The sequence below is a fragment of the Venturia canescens genome, chromosome 9, assembly GCF_019457755.1.
Source record: "Venturia canescens isolate UGA chromosome 9, ASM1945775v1, whole genome shotgun sequence".
In the NCBI taxonomy this organism is placed as follows: Eukaryota; Metazoa; Arthropoda; class Insecta; order Hymenoptera; family Ichneumonidae; genus Venturia; species Venturia canescens.
Window position 1 is genome coordinate 8,262,991 of NC_057429.1, and position 19,716 is coordinate 8,282,706.

At 37.8% G+C, this 19,716-nt stretch overlaps 1 protein-coding gene across 24 annotated transcripts in view; it reads right to left on the reverse strand.

Moving 5' to 3' along the window:
* The window catches only part of lola (longitudinals lacking), a 133,505-nt gene that overhangs the window by 53,364 nt on the left and 60,425 nt on the right, over positions 1 to 19,716 (reverse strand). The window contains exons 7-9 of one of the 24 annotated variants that reach the window (XR_006262016.1): positions 16,727 to 16,996; positions 15,563 to 16,137; positions 15,069 to 15,208 (exon numbers count right to left, since the gene is read on the reverse strand). The exons of 9 other annotated variants lie outside the window; for them this stretch is intronic. Coding sequence is in view for 13 of the 15 variants with exons in the window: in XM_043428438.1 (XP_043284373.1) it covers positions 1,708 to 2,216 (509 nt within the window). In the remaining 2 variants the exon portion in view is untranslated. Of the gene's footprint in view, positions 1 to 1,671; positions 2,217 to 4,020; positions 4,498 to 4,902; positions 5,534 to 5,692; positions 6,390 to 6,709; positions 7,095 to 8,038; positions 8,571 to 9,372; positions 9,674 to 9,805; positions 10,388 to 13,531; positions 13,984 to 14,162; positions 15,209 to 15,562; positions 16,138 to 16,379; positions 16,997 to 17,285; positions 17,580 to 19,716 lie in introns of those variants that run through there. 14 more of the 24 variants (XM_043428474.1, XR_006262017.1, XM_043428469.1 and 11 more) reach the window with 14 other exon arrangements.

Sequence of the window (19,716 nt, forward strand, 5' to 3'; positions counted from 1 at the left end):
GAAAAGTTGAATCTCACTGGCTCATGATTTCGTTTTCTCAATCTGAAAGTCATCCACTAACAAGATTGATTCCTCAATGAATCGCAATTTTTTTATTTCCTTTCGCTCAAAAATATACTCCGGGAATCTTGACACAGTTCTCAGTTATACTTCACGGTGCCTCTAGTCGCTATTTTTTATTCTATCGAAGAATCAACCATTGTTCCTCTCTCTTTTCGATTATTTATCATTCGAGAATGTCAACTCAGCACCGATTATCTCATTTTCATCGATCAGCTAGAATAATATGCCATTGAGCTTCAAAATTAGTCGTTAACGTAATTTCGTTTATTATTTCCTGAAATGAAAATTCGACGTATCTTAAAAAATGATCGTTATCGCTTGTGAGTGAGATCAGATTTTTTCCATCCGAATATGTATTTTCTCCCCCCCCCCGCCCCAAAAAAAAAATTGGAGCAGCTCCATCGCATTTTCGGGGATCGCTGTACAAAAAGAAATTGCCACACGGTTTCATTTTATGCACTTGTGTTTCGTCAGTCAATATTTCTAGTTTCTAGGCCGCACTCGATCATCCCACTTTCATAACAATAGAAAAACAATAAAAAAAAAGTCACACAACAGAAACTTTTGAAAAATTGTTCGAATTTCAGGTTGAACCGTAATGGCCGAGTGAATCTACGCCGTGATGTTTTTTTTTGTGATTTTGTACGCACCATTTGTGCGGACTTTTATAGGGGCAAAGATCACAGGATATCGCGGGTCTAGCGTTGACGCATTCGAACTTCTCGTGCCTCCACAAAGACCGCCACGCCGTGTATGATTTACCACAAACGGAACAAGCGAATGATCTCAGCCGTGTTCCTCGATTCCGCAGATCTCGATGATAGTCGTTTCTCAGCATATCGTACGAAAAACTCGGATCCGTTGACCATTCTAAAACTGTAACAACAAATGAAAAACCAGCGTCTTGTCAGGGCATTAATAATATGGATCTAACGTTTAACCATCTAAAGTCATTTGATGAGAATTCAAAAAATTTCAACATTCGCAATGTTGTTGCAAAATGTCGTGATGATTCTCTTCGAAATTTACCATCACAGAGATTTTTTTTTTTATTTCTCATGTGAATTATTTGATAACGAAAGAATTAATTCATTTTGATTTTTAAAATCAAATCGTCAATTCGTCACTTTCGCCACTTCGAGGTCGTCGTATTATACGATTAGCAGGGGAAAAAAAAAAAAAAAAAAAAAACGAGTTGAGGAACTCCACTTTGATCGGCCGACAAACGTACATTTATTTGAACAACCAATCTACATGATGACAGTTGAATGAATGTTCTTATAATGCCTGACGAGATTGGACTTGTGAGTAGCAAGGTATGGACACATCGGGCATGCCCAACTGGGTGGTTTTCCGCATTCGATCCTAACGTGCCGTTGAAGCGAATATTTGTGCATATATCCGTGGCCGCAATTCCCGCAAATGTATGGCATCGTCTGGTTTCTCCTGAACCGGATGTACTTGGAATCTGTAAACGAAGCAATTTCGTTATTCATGGGAAAAAAAAAATAAATAAGAGAAGACAATAAAACGCTTCAACATTCTCAGATAGGGAAAGGTGTACAAAATAAGCTTGATCCTCTTTTCGAAAATATGCACAATCAATCGTTTCCAGAGTTGAAAAAAATGTACTTTTTCGTTTTATTAGGGGGAAGAGTAAAAACCACTACATCGCTCAATCTGCTCGTTCGATTGACACGCCAATTTTATCTGCTTCTCGATGGACTTTGAGAAAGTCTCGTCTTGTCTCACTGTCGGAACACTCGATTCCAGATACACTGAATTGTCACTGTGGAAAGCTTTCAAGTGTCGCAACAAACTGCATCTCTGAGTAAATTTGTGATTACAAAAAATACAACGAAATTTTCGTCTCACGCCACACTCGAATTTAACGTGTCTCGCAAGATTTCCCTCGTTCACGTATGTCCTCGAACAACGTGAACATCGCCAATTTCCTCCTGCACTTCTAAATTTCCCACAAACCGTTCGACGATGACGATTTAATGTTACAACATGCGTAAAGCCCTTGCCACAAGTCGTGCATAGGTAAGGCTTGTCCGTTCCCGTAATCCATGACGATTCCATTGAATTCTGCCTGTGACTATTCACGATTCCAGAATATTCCGAGTACGAACCGTACGATTCATCAGTCTCTGCAATTCGAAAGCAAAGAAACAGCATTGATTAGCCAGATTTTTCATTCAATTTCGTTTGACGTTTCATTCAATAGTGGAGTGAATATCAACTCTTCGGATATTTCATTTATCGTACCCCGCTATTTCATATCAAGTATTATCGGATATCCGTTTTAGTTTTATTTTCTCGTTCGCTCATTTATTTTACTGAGATTTTTCTCTAAACAACGTACAGACGGGAACATTAATAAAAACCCTTTGTAATTCCGAACAAAATACTGAACATCGCGAATTTCATGAACAAAGGATTGTCAAAACAATGATGCAAATCAAAGATATGAATAAATGGTCATAGTAAAACTATGGGTTACGTGTGTTTCGTTTTTAACTTCTTCATTGGTGTGGTTTCGTTGCTTCGTTTATCTTCGGTACGCCGTCGTTATTTTTTTTTTTTTTTTTCAACCAACTGGTGGCGCGTCGTTTAACATAAAAAATGGGATTAAAAAAGTGTCAATACTATTGGAAATCATTTCCTCGAACCGACGTACGGTGCGTCGTTGTGGTATTTATTAGTAAAATGTTGAAACCTCAAATAAAAATACAAAAATTTGATTCAAACTGACACCACGAGTTATCGGAACCAATTCAATTTTTTCAATTTATGTTATAACATAAAATTCAATCAAAATACACAAGGAAGGGTACGGAAAACGTAGAATTAATTTTATGTTATAACTTTAATTTAATTAATTTCTATCATATTATAACCAAATATAAATGCATTTTTCTTCAACTTGATAGTCATAAGCATTGAAAGACCAAAATCAAATGAGCTACATAACAATTCAAGAAATTAATACTGTTGTACGACATCACACGCAATAGCAATTCAGATATTTATTGACTTCAAATAAAAATTTGCTGAATAAAAATTGAATTCTAGCAGCATTAATATGGAAGCGACATTGAATTGTAACTTACATTCTAATTCACTGAATTAAACGAAAATTTTAATTTACAATTTTTATTTAGTGTATAATTTTATTGAATCATGTTTAAATTTTTATTGATGCATGATATTGTGGTTATACTCTAAATTCTGGGATAAAAATTCGAATGAGTCAACATATGACTAATTGAAATTTGAACGAATTGAATTTTGGAGTAATTAAAATTTGGGGTATTCAAATTATGTATCAAATTTTAATTCGGGAATTAAAATTTAATATTCAAATTTGTTACCCCAAATTTTATTTCTTTCAAGTTAATTCATTCAAATTTTAATTTACCAAATTTTTTCTCGAACACTCGTCTGATTTAAAATTATATACAGAATTGTAATTACCTCAAATGTAAATTCAAGCAGTTGAAAAATTAACTTTCTTACGGAATTTATATTCAATAATATTTGGGAATTGAAATTATGTACATAATTTTACATCCGGAAGATTGTTGAGCATCAAGTTGAAAAAAAAAATTTTATAAATAAAATTATGTCAAGGCAAAATATTAAATGGGTATTTTAATGCAGTGTTAGTTAAAAAAAAAAATCGATGAATTAATATTTGGTTAAGCATAATTTTAAATAATTTTTATTCAATATATTTTTATGCGGCTAATAAATACCACAACGGCGTGCCATACCGACGGGCATCAATTCGTGTATTCATGCAAGATGAGTTTTCATCCGCGAATCAACCTGAAACGAGCAAAAGTCACATTAAGCACAAAATGAAACTATTTAAACTGATTCTTGAAAATCATTGCAATTAAGAGAGCATTAATGCGTAACATCTACACTAACGGGATTAACAATTATTAATTGATATAAAATAAATATTTTTATTCTCACACGAGTTCAAATCACAACGGATATTAGATATTTCAATAAAAAATTAACGTTCCGCTAATTTCCATTGCTATGACCGATAATGGCAAATTTTGAAAAACGATAAAATATTTGCTTAAATTTATGAAAAAAAAATAAAAATCAATGTCAAATAAATGAATTTTAAAACAATCGTAACAAAAGAATGAAGAAAACAGAAGTAAAATTTGTTGAAAATGATTGAATGTTTCTACAGCAAATTAAATTCTATAGATTTAGTCACTACGATGTTGTGTATATTTTGAAGATGTCGGTGAAGGGTCGTCTTTTGTGTGAAGCGATAGCCGCAATAAACACAGGCAAATCTTCTTTTTCCTCCGCACTCCCAGTTCATGTGGCGACTAAGGTTGCTTCTCTTTTTGTAATTTCGAGAACAATTCGGACACGGGTACCTCAACTCCTCGAAGAAATCTGCGGAAAGAAGGAAAAGACCCAACCATCATTAATTCGAAAATGTGCAATGTTACAGTTGAACGACGGGTTTTCTCGGAGGAAAACTCTAAATTATAACAATCGTTGATTGCGAAACAAATATTAAAAGTTCGATTGTATGTCGCATTCTCATCCCGCTAAATTTTTATTCTTCGGCGCTTTCTTTATGCCCCGATCTCCGATGAGCCTCAATTCTTCCCACCACCACGGTTTAATTTTCATTTTCTTTTATTCCTATCCTTACATCGACAGTTCATCACTATCTCACCAACACAAAAAACCACCTTAAGGACCGTGAGTTTCCTTGCGATTAATTAATTAAAATGAACGTAAATTTCTAAACTCGACGAGACCGAATCTCGTCCATCAATTTACGTCCGTATCGATCTTTTTCCATAATTGTTTATTTATTTGTTTAATGATAAGATATTATACTTTCTTTTCTATAGAACTTGTTGAATGTGTTAATTAGGCGTCTTACATGAAGATATAAATATACAATGCGAAAGCATTTCGTCACATTTAATGAATATCGACCCTTTCCCCGTAAATGTTGTCTTTTGGTCGCTGCAACAATAAATTTTGAAAGAAACATAACGTCGGATATATCCGAATGAAAAATGGGTTATTTCTAGCACTCTTCGATTCGCATAATCGCGTCCCTTGTTCGGCTTGGCCGTGAGCGACGCGTTTTTTTTTTTTCTTCTCAACATCTAATAAATTCGTTTGTCCCCAGGACTGAAAATTCTTTTAGGTACGGAAAACATTGGTGGAACGTAGATGTTGTGGCGTTGCAACAAGTGTCGACGTAACGTTATGTTCTGCGTGTACTTGGAGGGACAAACGTGACAAGCGTAATTCCGTTGTCCACCGCACTCAAAATTCATGTGACGCGAAAGAGTTCTCTTCATTTTGTAACATCTGCCGCACTTTGGACACTTGAACGGGGCGTCGGTGGCCGCATCGTTCAGCGGTCTTGATCTTCGTTGGTACCTTCTCTGGCTCCTGGATGGTCCTAAAAAACAAAAAAAAATTGTCCCGATTAGAACTAACAATAACAAAGTAAAAGGAACGGTATTTCCGAGATGGATACGCATATTTTGGTTCGCTTTTCATTCAAGGTAGAGGAAATACACAGATTTTCCCTATTTTTAGGACAACTTATTTTTTCAAATGCTAATTTATGATTCTTTATTCTCCCTAAAAAGTGTACATAGAGAATGTAAAGCCAATAAACAAACTTTCTTTTCTTTGGAACATCGTTGATTGAAAAAATGAAAAATAAAAATTATCTCCTTTTCCTCGTTTTCTTCTCTTCCCTCTTTCTTTTTCGCTCCCACCCTCCGTTACTCATCTCCTCGAATCTTACACCAGCAGCATCGTCGAAAAAGAACGAAAGCGTAAAAAAAAAAAACTTCAGTGTCGATTGCGCATGTGCCGATCGAGGTTGCTCTTCTGAGCAAATTTGATTTGACAAATGTTACAATCAAATTTCGGTTCCATTCCACACTCGTAATGCTGATGTCGCCAAAGCGAAGTGTAAAAGGCGTAAGTACGCCCGCAATTGGCACAATCGTGTTTTTTAGTCTCAGGATGTTTGGGCTCGCTGGCTGATTTCGATTCGCTTCGACGTTTAGGCGTTGGTGAATTTTTCGTGCACTCGAGATACTGATGTCGCACGAGGGAGGCTTTCAGGGCAAAAGTGCTATCGCAGTCGAGACAAAGATATTTTTTGGAGCCTATTCTGCGACAGCCTTCGCCCAACAGGCTCTCGGCGCTTTGGGTCGTTGAGCGCAGGCGTCTTGAAAAATAATCACGCGAGGTCGACGGCAACGTTGGGACCGTCCAATTTGAAGCGCTGTACGTACGTTCTGCAAGCAAAAAAGATAAAAACAACATTTTTCTTTCGAGTTTTTGCAACGAATTATTGTTATATATGTTTTTGGGGAATATTAAAATAAATAAACGAAACGGTAGTACAAATGCAAATATATCGTGAGAATAAAAAGAAAGATAGAATAGAAAAATAATAATGCGAGAAAGTAAATTGATGAAATGGTATAGGAGTGATAGTAGAAAAACAAACGTTTGGGCAGGGCCGGCGTGGAGAGTGCGATTACGTTTGGGAAAAGTAATTTTTTCGTTCGTAATAAATTAAAGAGTGCCGCCACCAATTACGACGCATCGTTGCTCCGAGTAATCATTATTTTTATCATTTATCCGTATCGTTACATCATGATTCAAGTACAATTCGGTATTTGGTATTTGGCGTTGGAAGGTCGATCGATGACCGTTATTCTTTCATGAATTTTCGTAAGGGTTGAAACACATTGTTCCCGTTTGTTGATTCCTCGTGTGTTTCGTCATATGAATCTCGAGATAGGATTTGTACGTTGCTCTGTAAGGACAGTACGAACATTGGAAACTGGGCTCCTTGCCGCATTCGTTCATAACATGCCTTCGTAGATTTTTCGCCTGATGATAACGTCTTCCGCAATTCTCGCAAACCATGCGTCCTTGTCCCCGTAACCTGCGCGGACAAGATCCCATTCCGTACATCTCGCGCATCGTGAAACCTGCAATCATTGATTCAACGATCAGCGCATGACGAATATCGATATTCGCGTGCACTCGATTCGAAAATTCCTTAACATCGGGATGTTACTCGGGCAATTAAATAACAAACTAGAAAACTAGAAAACAAAAGAAAGAAGAAACAACGTTAAACAATGTGATACCAGGAATAAGAGTAAGTGTAAACGATGCAAACGATGCGAATCGTCGAGTCATGTGCGCTAATCAATAATAATATGTTTCATTGACTTTTCTCCTCTTTCATAGAGGGGGAAAAAAAAACATATTTTTCACGTTTATTCTATCCTTTATTCGTCTTTTTTTCAAACTCACGCAGAGAATCGAATAAAATTTGCAAGTTTGGAAAAAAGAATGAATGAACGAAATGATAAATAATTTATCTCGATTGGTCGAACGTTCGAACGTCTTGCTGTTAACGATAGAAATAATGATCTGTGAAACAGTTAAAAATGAATCAATATATATAAACAATATATATTGTTGATGACGTTTCAATCGTTCATTCGAGTATATTATTTTTATTATTATTATCGACGTGATAATACAGCACTATGGAGTCTCGTTCATTGAAATTACATTACGTGACCGTGAATGTGTAATATGTGTCTGCGTAAATTATACATTTTTTTGCTTTTGTAGTGAGAACAGTGAGGGCAATTCATAATCGGTGGTCTCTTGCAATCCTTCATCTGATGCTTCTGCCACTGTTCACCGTCAAAAGATCTCGCGCAGTTTGGGCAGAGAAACTTACGACCGTAGATCTTTTGAATAATTTCAGATCCGCTTCTCCACCAGGAGCGACCTGAGAACGTTCAAAACAAGAATTGTTATTTCGAGTCAGATTCTATACATCAATGATGCCAAAGAGTCAACGATAACATTGTTGCAAAGCAATCTTAGACGAAACATAAATATTGAAAAATAATTATCTTCATAAATTCACATTTTATTACGAAATTGTCTCATTCGTATAAATACCAGGGGGAATTTTTTTGGTTGCAAATGAAATTTCAGCGATGAAACTTTCGTTTCTACGTGCATAATTCTTAATTCTAACGTTCAAACGAAAATTCACGCGCGCACACATACACGCGGCGCGTCATCGTAATCCCACATTTTCATTCGTTTCTCATTCATTATAATTTTTTTTTTGTTTGTTTGTTTTCTTCAATTGTTCAAAAACTTCAAATCTTTTCCGTCCAAAGGAGTTGTTTCGTTGCCATTCGGTAACGTGTAAAAATCGTTCAAAATCTTCATATGTCTGCCGTTGAGATGAGTGTTCAGACTCGATTTATGCTTCGTTCTGTAAGGGCACAGTGGACAATGGAACTTTGGCTCAACGCCGCACTCGTGCTTCAAGTGTCTCGCCAAACTCGAATAGTAGTTGTAAATCTTGCCGCAATTTTTGCAAGAGTAGGTCACCCTCGGTGAATTCAAATAACCCATCATACTCGCATCTGGAAACAGCACAGAACGAAAAAAAAAATCGTATTAGTCGTGGCTTTTCATCCGACTAAAATTCCCCAGCACAAGATATTATTTTTAAGCGTGAACGCGCATGTTACTTCATTATATACTTATGGAAAAAGAAACAGTTGTTTTTTTCTTAGGTAACATTCATCCGAACACACAATGATTTTGGCGATAATGTCGTTTTATGTACAAATATTATACAGTTGTCGGAGAGGAAAAAATATTATTAAAAAATAAACAAACGAGAGACCCATTGACTCCTCGCGAGATCATATTGATCCGAAAGCCTTTCAACTCGTGACCACCAGAACGATCTTAATAACAGATTATTCCAACATTTCAACAATACTCGTAAATTGTTGTATATAATAATGATAAATTTTCATAGACAGTCGCACACACGGGCGCAATTACATAATTGCTTCGATTATCCATTTGACGTCAAGGCCAGGATGTTTTCGTTTAACGTGAGCCACGACATTTCCCTTTCTCTTGGATCTGTGATCGCAGTATCCGCACTTAAATCCGGGCTCTTTGCCGCACTCAACCGCCAAATGTCGGAGTAAATTTTTCTTGTGACGATGGAAAGTGCCACAGCCAGGACATTGATACACCCGGTGACCTGCAACAAATTCAATTCGGAAAGTCAGTAAATGTATGTAGACCGTCGTAAATCCCCGCGTCCTCTGGTCGAAAATATTTCATGGATTAATTAAAAAAAAGTGGGGGAAACGTAATTCCACCGGGGCCAGCGAATCCGTCGAGTAATATCGAAACGCGTAAGAATGGCGTGTCATCGTTCATTTTTTTATTATTTTTCACACAGAAACGAAAAAACAAATGGGAAAAAACAATAATTTGTACAATTTGTCGTAGTTGAATTTCCGTCGTTAGTGTCGCTTATGGCGTCCACGCGGCGGAAAACCTAGATGAAGGTAACGATGGAGACTCGATTTCGAAACGGAATAATGCGCGGCTGCTTTTCTCAGAGACAATCCATTTCTGACAGCTTCCACAGCAAGTACCACAAGTTGCGGATCATCCGAACCTTTGCTCGTTCGCTGACCCGACCTCGGAACTCCACCACCTGGGGATTCAAAAACAGAAGCATGAAGAAAAGTTAGTTGGTTCGGTTGAATAAAACATTAAACGAAGCAAGGAAGTTTTGTGACAAGTTAGTCGGTTACGAGACAAGGTTTAGTCACACACGGTGTGGGCGCACAATCATAAGGGCATTATTTTATTACTGACACGTATTTCTTACAATTTACACTCTAAGTGATCAATTTCGATGAGTCGAAAACCCATCGTCGTCCCTAGCCCGGCCAAAAAACCCACCTTGAAGATGAATATTGGGCCCCCTCCCCCCACCATATGGATTTGTATCGAGAGGAAGGTAGAGAGAGAAAAACGCTTTTTCTTTATTTTTTTTGTCCATGAGGTAACAGTGCGTGAATGCGTTTCATATGGGACTTCAAGTTCCATCTGCGATTCGTGCAATAGCTGCAAAACGGGCAGCGTTCTTCTTTGGTTGAGCCACAAGATGTTTTGACATGCTCAACCAAATGCTGTTTCCATCGATAAGTTTTGGAACATTTGTTGCACTTGTAACCTCCTTGGGTTTGGATGCTCGTGTGATTTCTCGATTTTTTACCACCCCGACGTTCCACGGGCTTGTAATAATATCCAACATTTTGACGACTCGAATCACCATCGCGCATCTGAAGGAACCTTCCAGACCCGTGCTCGTCGTAATCTTCGGGTTTAATGATGCTGTAGTCGTCCCACAGGACCGAAAAACCTGGAACAGATAGAGAGAATAACTTCGCTTATAAGCTTCAAAGTACTGGGGGAGAGAGAGAGAGAGAATGAAATCGTTCTGGCCAATATTTTCCTGTCGGTATAAGTTCGATGGAAATCAATGATAATCGAACAAAGAGCCTGAAAAATATAAGATCGATTGTGGGATCGGTTAGATAGTTCCCTCGAAACATACTGCCGCGTATTTACATGAGTTTATTTGGAAAAAAAAACGTACGTAAAAACCATAATATGGTATATAGCGATGTGATCGTCTTTATGGAACACTCGCACACAGACATACACTAATTCACACACGCACACAGTGTTTTTGTTTTAAATTCGGCAAATTTGCAATGTACAGAGCGTTCAGAACGCTCCGTAGTCGCTGCGATCGTCGATGACACAGTTTCTTAATTAAAACGTCTACATGACAAAATGATTATCTCTCGTTACGTCGATATCAGTTTAATTTTCAGTTATTATCCGTTCTCAATTCAACGAGTGCTTCGATTGCTTTTATTATCACTGCCCCTCCGTTGATCCTCCCCAAAGAGAATTCTCGTTCAGAATCCTCGAAAAAATATTTTGTTTTTCTTTCACTCTTGCACTACGGTGAGTCCTTGTCAACAAATAGAGTGAACATTCGTGCAATTGCCACCTCGAACCATTGTCATCGCTGCTCATTTGACTCGGTAATTCGATATATGATCAAGGCTGAATGTATAATTTGTCAAATGTTTTTTTTTCTCTTTTTTTTTTTCGTTCGTTCGTTCTTGAAATTCCGACCAAAATTGAGACGAAGACTCGTTCGTCATTTGTCAAAGAGAGCTCGAGATCGGTGGCAATTCATCGACGGATCACCTTTTCGAACACATATTCCAGTTGAAAGGTAAAAATTCTGAAGTATAATTTTTATGTCGCTCTACGGTGCTGGTACGATAATAAAATTGATCTTGACTCCGTAATTACAGAAAGACAGAATCAAGTTCATCACCTAATGTCGGGGAGGAGCCGATTTATCCTAAATAGGAACATTGGACACAACTTACAGCGCTCGGTCATTATGTAAAATATTGTATCTATACGGTCTGTTACATGAACGATCAGTTACACGAGTAACAAATGTCTTTCGAAGATAAGTTAAATTTTCGAAAACGGTTACAAGTGAACTTTTTTGTTTTTCTCTCTAGTGTAGGTATATGAAGTTATGGGTAATCAAGGCTACCCGCGGAATAATACGGAAAATGATATACGTCATACCGGTTTGATGCTCGATCTACGATTAGCCTATTGTAGTTAGAAAAAAAAAAAAAAATCTATTCACACCGTCAGATTCATCCATACATGAAACACACGCGGGAACATGATTTTTTTTTTTTATAGTCTTTCCGTCGTTTCGCATTAGATACGTTTATCTTATTTTTCTTGACTCTGGTCTACTTGATATTGTGGACCGATAGTAGATGCTTCAAGAAACTAGCTTGAATCCTCGATCTGTAAGGGCAGTACTGACAGGAAAAGTGTGTCTCGCAGGTGACCATTCCACAGCCAACCTTAAGATGTTTTCTCAGGTTCGAGGCCCACGAGTACATCTGTCCACAGCGTGGACACACGTGAAGACGAGGCCTAACGATGGGGAACAGCGGCGTATCTGTAAAACAATTACACAAACGATGGACGAATTAAATTAAAGGATTTTCATCACCAGCCTCACTCCAGGCTCGTGACTATCGAGCAGCCTCGCAGACGAGACTTACGAATCCACGAGACAGCTGGATCTCGACTGGAAAGTGTGTTTATTTGTGTGAGTACGTGTGTCGCTTGTTTGATTTTTAATATTTCTTCCTGAAGAGATGCAAACAAACGAAATAACATGAACACGCGGTTTTGGCTAGTCGCTAACATCGAAGCGCATGCCTCACGAAATGGAAAAATAAAATGAAAGAAAAAAAGAACAAAACATCTCCATAAATAAAACGAAATGTAATAAACCAAATTTACGATAAAAATGAATTTATAAGTTGGATAAACCTTGAACTTCAATTATCTTAATTTTCCGAATACGTCGAAGAGGAAGCTCCGGTGTGTTTGATCCTCCAGCAAATTGTTTTATATCCTACTCGAGGCTCGTGTATCGAATAGGCTCCGTGTCGCCTCACGGCCGGGATGAGTATTTACTGAAACTCGCACTAAGAAAGAAAGGGGAAAAAGGTACGCAATTTGTGAATAACGCGAGATCGTCGTTAATTATCAGGACATTTTTATCATGTGCAACGAGTACAAATGTCGCTTTAAATTTCCTTTGAAGTTTGATCTGTAACCGCATATGCTGCAGATGAAACCCGGTGGTTTTCCGCAGGCCATTTTTTGATGCAGACGGAGACTGGAAGGCCACGCGAAATGTCGTCCGCACCATTCGCACGTGTACATGACACCTGAAACGAAAATTGCTAGTCAGTATATTAAGGTCAACTGCAAGAAACATGGGTAAAAAGCTGATGAAACTCTTTCGTTTATTTTTCAAGGCAGAGGTTTCGAAGCCTTGGGGAATTAAAAGTGCCCGGGGAGAGTGTCGATAAGTTGAATTTCAATAAAAAGCGGATGAGTTGAAACATATGATGGAACGTCGACGTAAGAATTCGCCGGTTTTTCTTTATTTTCATTTCGATCTCGACCCCCAAAAAGAATATAGTAATATTGAAAATAGTTGAAAGAAGAAAAGATTGCAGCAGAAATGAGACAAACTAAAAAAATATATATATATATATTATCGTTTATAACCAAACTTATATTTAAATTATGTATGGGCAATTGTTGACTCGGTGAGACTCCACACTCACGAATATTTAATTTGAGGCTCTTCCGCCTCGAGTAAACTCATCCCCGCGGTGATCACATCGATACTCTCAACTCCTGAAATAACAAAGTCCACCAACATTAATAAACAAATAAATCAATTTTTTTTTTGACGTTTCGCTTGAGGCATACCACACCTCATATGGAGAAATAAAGATTGTAAAAAAATCTCCGATGTATCGAATATTTTTTGTACACGAAAGGCGTTGAATTTTTGTCGACAAGGAAATCCAATTTTTTCAACGAAATAACCAAAGGCGATAGCAAGAAAATAATCGTACGTTCGTAAATTTCACATTTTCTTCTTTAATGCGACAATAACGACGATTTTTCTTGTTAATATACAAGATAATGAACTAATAATGGTATATCTCATCGACGAGCACGCGATTGTCGAAATGTCTTTAATGTCGAGGTCCGATCAAGCACAGTGTATTCGCAAAATGTGTTTTTGTAAGCTCCGCTTGTATTTCGTTCTGTGAGGACAGTAGGGACAGCACTCCATCGGATCTTTACCGCACTCGACCTTGAGATGATTCTTCATGTTTCTCAACCACCGATATCCCTTGCCGCATTTCGGGCATTTGAAGCAACCAGGCTGTTTGTCGACGCATACATCGGCATCGCGGGTATTCTTCAATGACGCACCCGCTCTGAACTGTGTTGGACGACGAGACGATGCGCTTCGCGGTTCGTAATAGAATTGTTGCTGATAATCCGTCCAGGGTAAGGAAGATCCTGAAATCAGTGAAAATCCTCGTGTCAGGATGAAGTTCACGCAATACATTGATTCATTTTATTGTTAATGCTTCATACGTTATCCGTACAAAAGGCACGATTGATGCGGGGGTAATGGAATTAGTTGTAAAATATAAGTGAAGGACATTACGAAACGAGAGTATTAGCACAAGGTTCGCTATTAGTCAATGCACTTTCAAGTTTATTTTGACAACTTGGAATTGCAACGGAGCGCCGAGACATAATTTCGCAACACAACAAGCTGTTGGAGTTTGATATAAAAGTTATTAACGCAATAACAAACATGAATGTCCTGTATACTTTTATTACTCGAAGTATATCGATCGACGATTTAAAAAAATCTTTTAAAAAGAGAAAAAGAGAGAGAGAGAGAGATTAAAGCTAAATTGGTGGAGGTAGAATGAAATTTATTATTATATTATCGCCTTTTCTGTCTTATCTTTAAACTTATCACTCATTTAAAAAATCATTTGTCCAAGGGCACGTTGGGACTGCAGTTTCTATCTACACAAGACAGTCAGAAGCACAAATCATTGATTTTCGCTTCTCAAGAGCGACAACACTAGTCTCGACCCGTAATTACATTTACATCACAAATGAAGTAATGCATCAAGGAATTGTAACAATCATCGAAATCAACGAGAACGCCTAGGAAGGGAGAGAGAGGAGTGTCTTCTCTCCGCTGCGTCCGGTGAATATGTTACTATTTTATTTATTTATTTTTTTTTCTTCACTCAAACTACGCTCAGAAGAAACCAGAGAAAGAGATTTCGTCGCGTAGAAAAAGAGGTATTTAAGAGAGAAAAAAACAAAAAAAAATTAAGCACAAAGAATCCCCAATGATAGAAAACGCGTGTTGTTGAATAGCGATTTTTTGAAAATTTCTCTCAGTCTCCGAGCTAGATGCTACTTGAAAAAACGTTTTTTCCGGGATGATTCGTTCTTATATGCTGATAAAGATTTCCGCGTTGTTTAGTGCGGTGGGGGCAGTATGGACACTTGAATTGTGGCTCCTTGCCGCACTCATGACGCGTATGACGTACGAGAGTCGCTCGGTGTTGGTATCCCTTTCCGCACTGCTCGCAACGATATGGAAATTGTGTGCGCTGCTTAACCATCCATATCGTAGCGAGATCCTTGATAAATGGCAGTACAGGATAATTCCTCAGAAGATTCTTCGACGTCATCATTCTCGAGGGGACATCTGTCGTTCAGAGTCGAACAAACAAAAAGCAAATAATTTCAAATTAGTTTAACAATTATTAATAAAACCAGAGAGACTAATGTCTTCATAGAACGATAACTTTATTTATTCAATTTATTCGTATAGATAATCAAGTTCCCCTTCGTTCTCTTTTTAAATAATCTCCAAACTTCCTTTTCGTCTCTTTTGTTTGTTATTTTTTTTCTTCCATTTTCTTTCGGTTCAAAGAAATGTTTGAACTTCTCCGAGCGTAAGCATGCTTGGAAAATTGGTTTTCTATTTCTACCTAAATAAAATATGTTCTACAGGGACGTAGCTCATATCTGTGAAAATAATAAAAAATGTATAAACAACCTGGATAGAAATCGGCGAAGAATAATCGTCATAATATTTCGCATCTTTCCGAACGGTCCTTTAATACTGAAATGAATAAAATACTGAATTCAGTATGCTTCGGTATATGGCGACATTTGTTTTTTTGTCGTTTTAACGAATAAATGTTGCAATCCGTCACGACGCGAAGCTTTCTGACTGTTTCTACTGAGGATCTATCGAATAAACATGTTTTCCACGATGACGTCGTCTTATGTGTCGATAAATGTGACCGCGTTGTTTCATCCTTATTCCACAGTGAGGACACTTGAACTGAGGTTGTCGATCACACTCGAAATCCACGTGTCGTTTTAAACCCCAAGCATTGGCGTAACTTTTCGGGCACCGGAGGCAATAATGCCGTTCCGAATGTTGTTTCTCAAAAATCGTTACACTTTGGGTTTCCATTGCCCTGGAAAACTTTCCTTCAACATTCACTTTTGGGTTCGTTCCGTAAGAAACATTTCCCAGGTATGCCTCACAGTAGTTCCTGTTAATTAGCTCCGAGGAAAGCTCAATTTCGTCTTCGTACTTGATCACCGATCGGCCAACGCGATCTGTAAATAAACAATGGTTTTTCGATTAGTTTCGATCGGCACTCGTCACGATGGCCCAAAAAAAAATTGGCATCGTGTCTTTTCACTTCCAATGGACAGTGAAGTCAAAAATTTGAGCTGTATATTCAAATTATTTAACATTCACCTACACAATTCAAAATTCAACATTCCACGCGATACAACAGCAGCAGAACTCAAAAATCAAAACGAACGCTTGTCGAAAACAACAAATAACTTCCTGAGACACTGGGCATATCGTATGTATTTATTGTGCAACATCCGGTCTCAGAGCTTACTCAACATTTGTCGCATAAGCTACAAAAAAAGACTTAAAAATAATAGGAAATGAACAATGTTTTAACAATCGTCGAAGAAACACGTAGATTTTTTTAGTCTCCTGCAAAAATTATTTGCTGCTTAAAGAAGAGGCAAAATTACCCGCATCATAAAATCTACTTCAAATTATCTCAGATTTGTATTCATCTGTGCACAAGCATTTCGAAAAGTACGATATTAGTTGAAAAGAAGGAAAATAATAATTTTGTGAAAATGGCTTAGTTCCCTAATTCTATATGGTAAATTCTCATGCCTTTGTGCATTCGTAAAATATGGTCATCAAGGGCCGATCTTCGTTTGCATCGTTTATCGCAATAAGGACATTTGAATCTGGGTTCGACATCACATTCGTAACGCATGTGGCGCACTAAACTTTGGTTCGCTTCATAACCTCTGCCGCACTTTGCACAGAGGTAATCCGGTCGGTAAACCGTCCGACGTACGTGGCTACGTTCCTGGGCTATCGTTGCAACTGGCTCAGAAGTATCTTTCTTTCCATACGAATGATCAATCCGGAAGATTTCTGTAATCACGAAAAATTGATCGAATTAGCCGATTTTTCGAGTATCTCGAACGAATAAAAAAAAAAAAAAACCTCGCACCCAAAGTGTAAACTTATTGAAAAGACGTGAAAAGAAAAGAAACAGCTGATCCGAAGACTCGGTCAAGTTGTATTCGTTCGTTAGCAGGGAAGTAAAAAAATTTATAAATTTCCGGGAACTCTTTACACCTTTTGCGTTATTTTTTCCCCTTTTTAGTTTATCTAAACCCTTGTACAGAACGATTATATGGGAAAAAACAAAAAGACAAACGTTAGGAATGAAGATCGACGAAGAAGACATTTTCGCCAGGATGTTTTCGTCTAATGTGGGAATAGATTTGCGACGTTTGTTTACTCCTTAGCTCGCAGTAAGGGCATTTAAATCTGGGCAGTTGACCACACTCGTACTTCAAATGACGTTTACAATTGCTCTTCAGCGTAAATCCACGCATGCACTTTGGACAATAAGTGAGACTTTTCTGCCGGCGATAATCCCACGAGAATGTTGTGTATTTTGAACTAGGACCTGCCGCTGCATCCATCGCATTGTCCATTTCGAAATAATCTGAAAACAAAAAAAATCAAACACCGATTTGTTAGTGGAGGGAAAAAAGGAGTGAGGTCTGAGGCGTTTTTTTAACCTGCGCTCATTCGTAGAGCATTCTTTCATCGTACGTAAATGAAAATAAATGAAAATGAAAGCAGAAAAAAATATGATGCACACGAGAGTTCACAAATCACATTACCATTTGAAATTATTTTACAACAATGTCTCTGAAGTCGATTTCGATGTGAAAAATTTCAATACGAAATCGAAAAACCTTTTTTTCACAGTAATGTTAAATTTTATTCGTTTTCATCGTTTATTTCGTTAATTACAAAAAAAAAAAATAAAAGTTTTCAAGATGAAAAATCGTCCTGAAAATGTTGATAAATTTTTCATCCCATTGCGTGTTCCATTATATATTCTTTTTTCCAATCCAGTGTGTTTAACTTTCAATAATTTTCGCAGAACTCATTCGATTGCAGACGCACTACGTACGCGCGTTGTTGCTTATGACGATTTCTAATGTGCTTCATTACGTTAGAGGTCTGCTTGCTACGAAATTCACAATGAGGACACTTGTATCTTGGCTCTTGTCCGCACTCGAAGTTATAATGGCGATTACGATTATCCTTACGACTGAAGCTATGCAAACATCTTGGACAATACCAACGAGTGTTTTCTGGCAGGTTTCCGGAAGAATCGTAACTAACTTTGCCCATTAACGGCTCGTCCAGGTTCATATAAAAATCCACGTTGAAGCGATCTGAAAAAATGAAGTAGAGAAATTCTGTTAGTGTCGATGTAGCACCACTGTTTCATGATCTGGAATATTAGAAAAATTAGAAGAGACGCGACGGCTTTCCGTTGAATTTATTTACAGGATGTTTTTTAAATTTTACAAGTTACACAGCCAGCCGGGCCCGCGGGAGATTTCGCCGAAGAACATTTCGATTCAAGAAGGCAACGATATGAAAATGGGAAAAACAATAGCATCAGAGTCGTCCGAATTTTCATGTATATTATCTTCACACATTCGGAGCGGTTAGATGATGAACGACGCAAACTCGTTGACCGACATGACGTTTGAAGTCTGCTTGCTTCGAAAATTACAGTAAGGACACTGGAATCTTGGCTCTTGGCCGCACTCGTACTTCAGATGTCTCGTCATGTTACCCCTCACGGCAAAGGAACGTCCGCATCTGGGACAAGGGAATGGTTCGTTCGTCGTTCCTGAGACATTGAATGACAATGGCGACTTGGCTCGTTGTCTAGCTTTCAAATCACTTTCACAAAAATACTCTCCTCTCGATTCGTCTTCTGAATGATAATGCTGTTGGCGAGGATACAACGGGTCGACGAGACTTTTTAAAATTCGCGATATCGTCTGATCCTCGTGTACTTTTAAATTGTGTTGCATCCTTTGTACGGGGTGACTCGTCAGGTCCATCCGTGATCCGTAGTAATCTGAAATATCAATCTCATTAAGTTACTCGCCGAATAGGAAATACATATAACAATTGACCGAGAACATTCTAATGTGATAAGAAAGTATGCTCTACGGAATAGATGCAATAAAGATGCGCCTTCGCGGCAGAGTCCTGACGCCATGTATTAAAAAGACTAGTCAAGACAGTGTATCTATACTCGAGATTATGTTCGATTTTTTTTGCCTGTCTTGCGTCAAGTTAAAGTGGTCGACGTTTTTAGATAATTCGTCGCATGTCCCCATAGGAGTATGTGATTAATGCGCTTTTTTCGTCCCTGTGACTTCCGGAAGTGGGTTAATTTGTAGTTAGAAAATTGATTTAAAGTGATTCACAAGAAAATAAACTCTCGAACTTTGGCCGAAATTTTTCCATGAAAAGTCGATAAAAAAAATACGATAATGAATCACTGAGAATAACTCAATGAACATAATCGTGAACGAATTAATAAATAACTGTTTATCCACGCAGCCGATAACAACAACAAAGATACCAACGTCAAGGGCGAGAAAAGAAAACAGTCGTTTTAACTGTTTTATGTTGTCGGTGTTTTATGCAGCTTTAATTTCTAGATTCTTTTAAATTCATCCTCTCATTTTTAGTTTCACAGTTCTGTGATGAGAGAACGTCACGAAAAATTTGTTCCTTCTGAGCATGGTAAACTCCAAGAT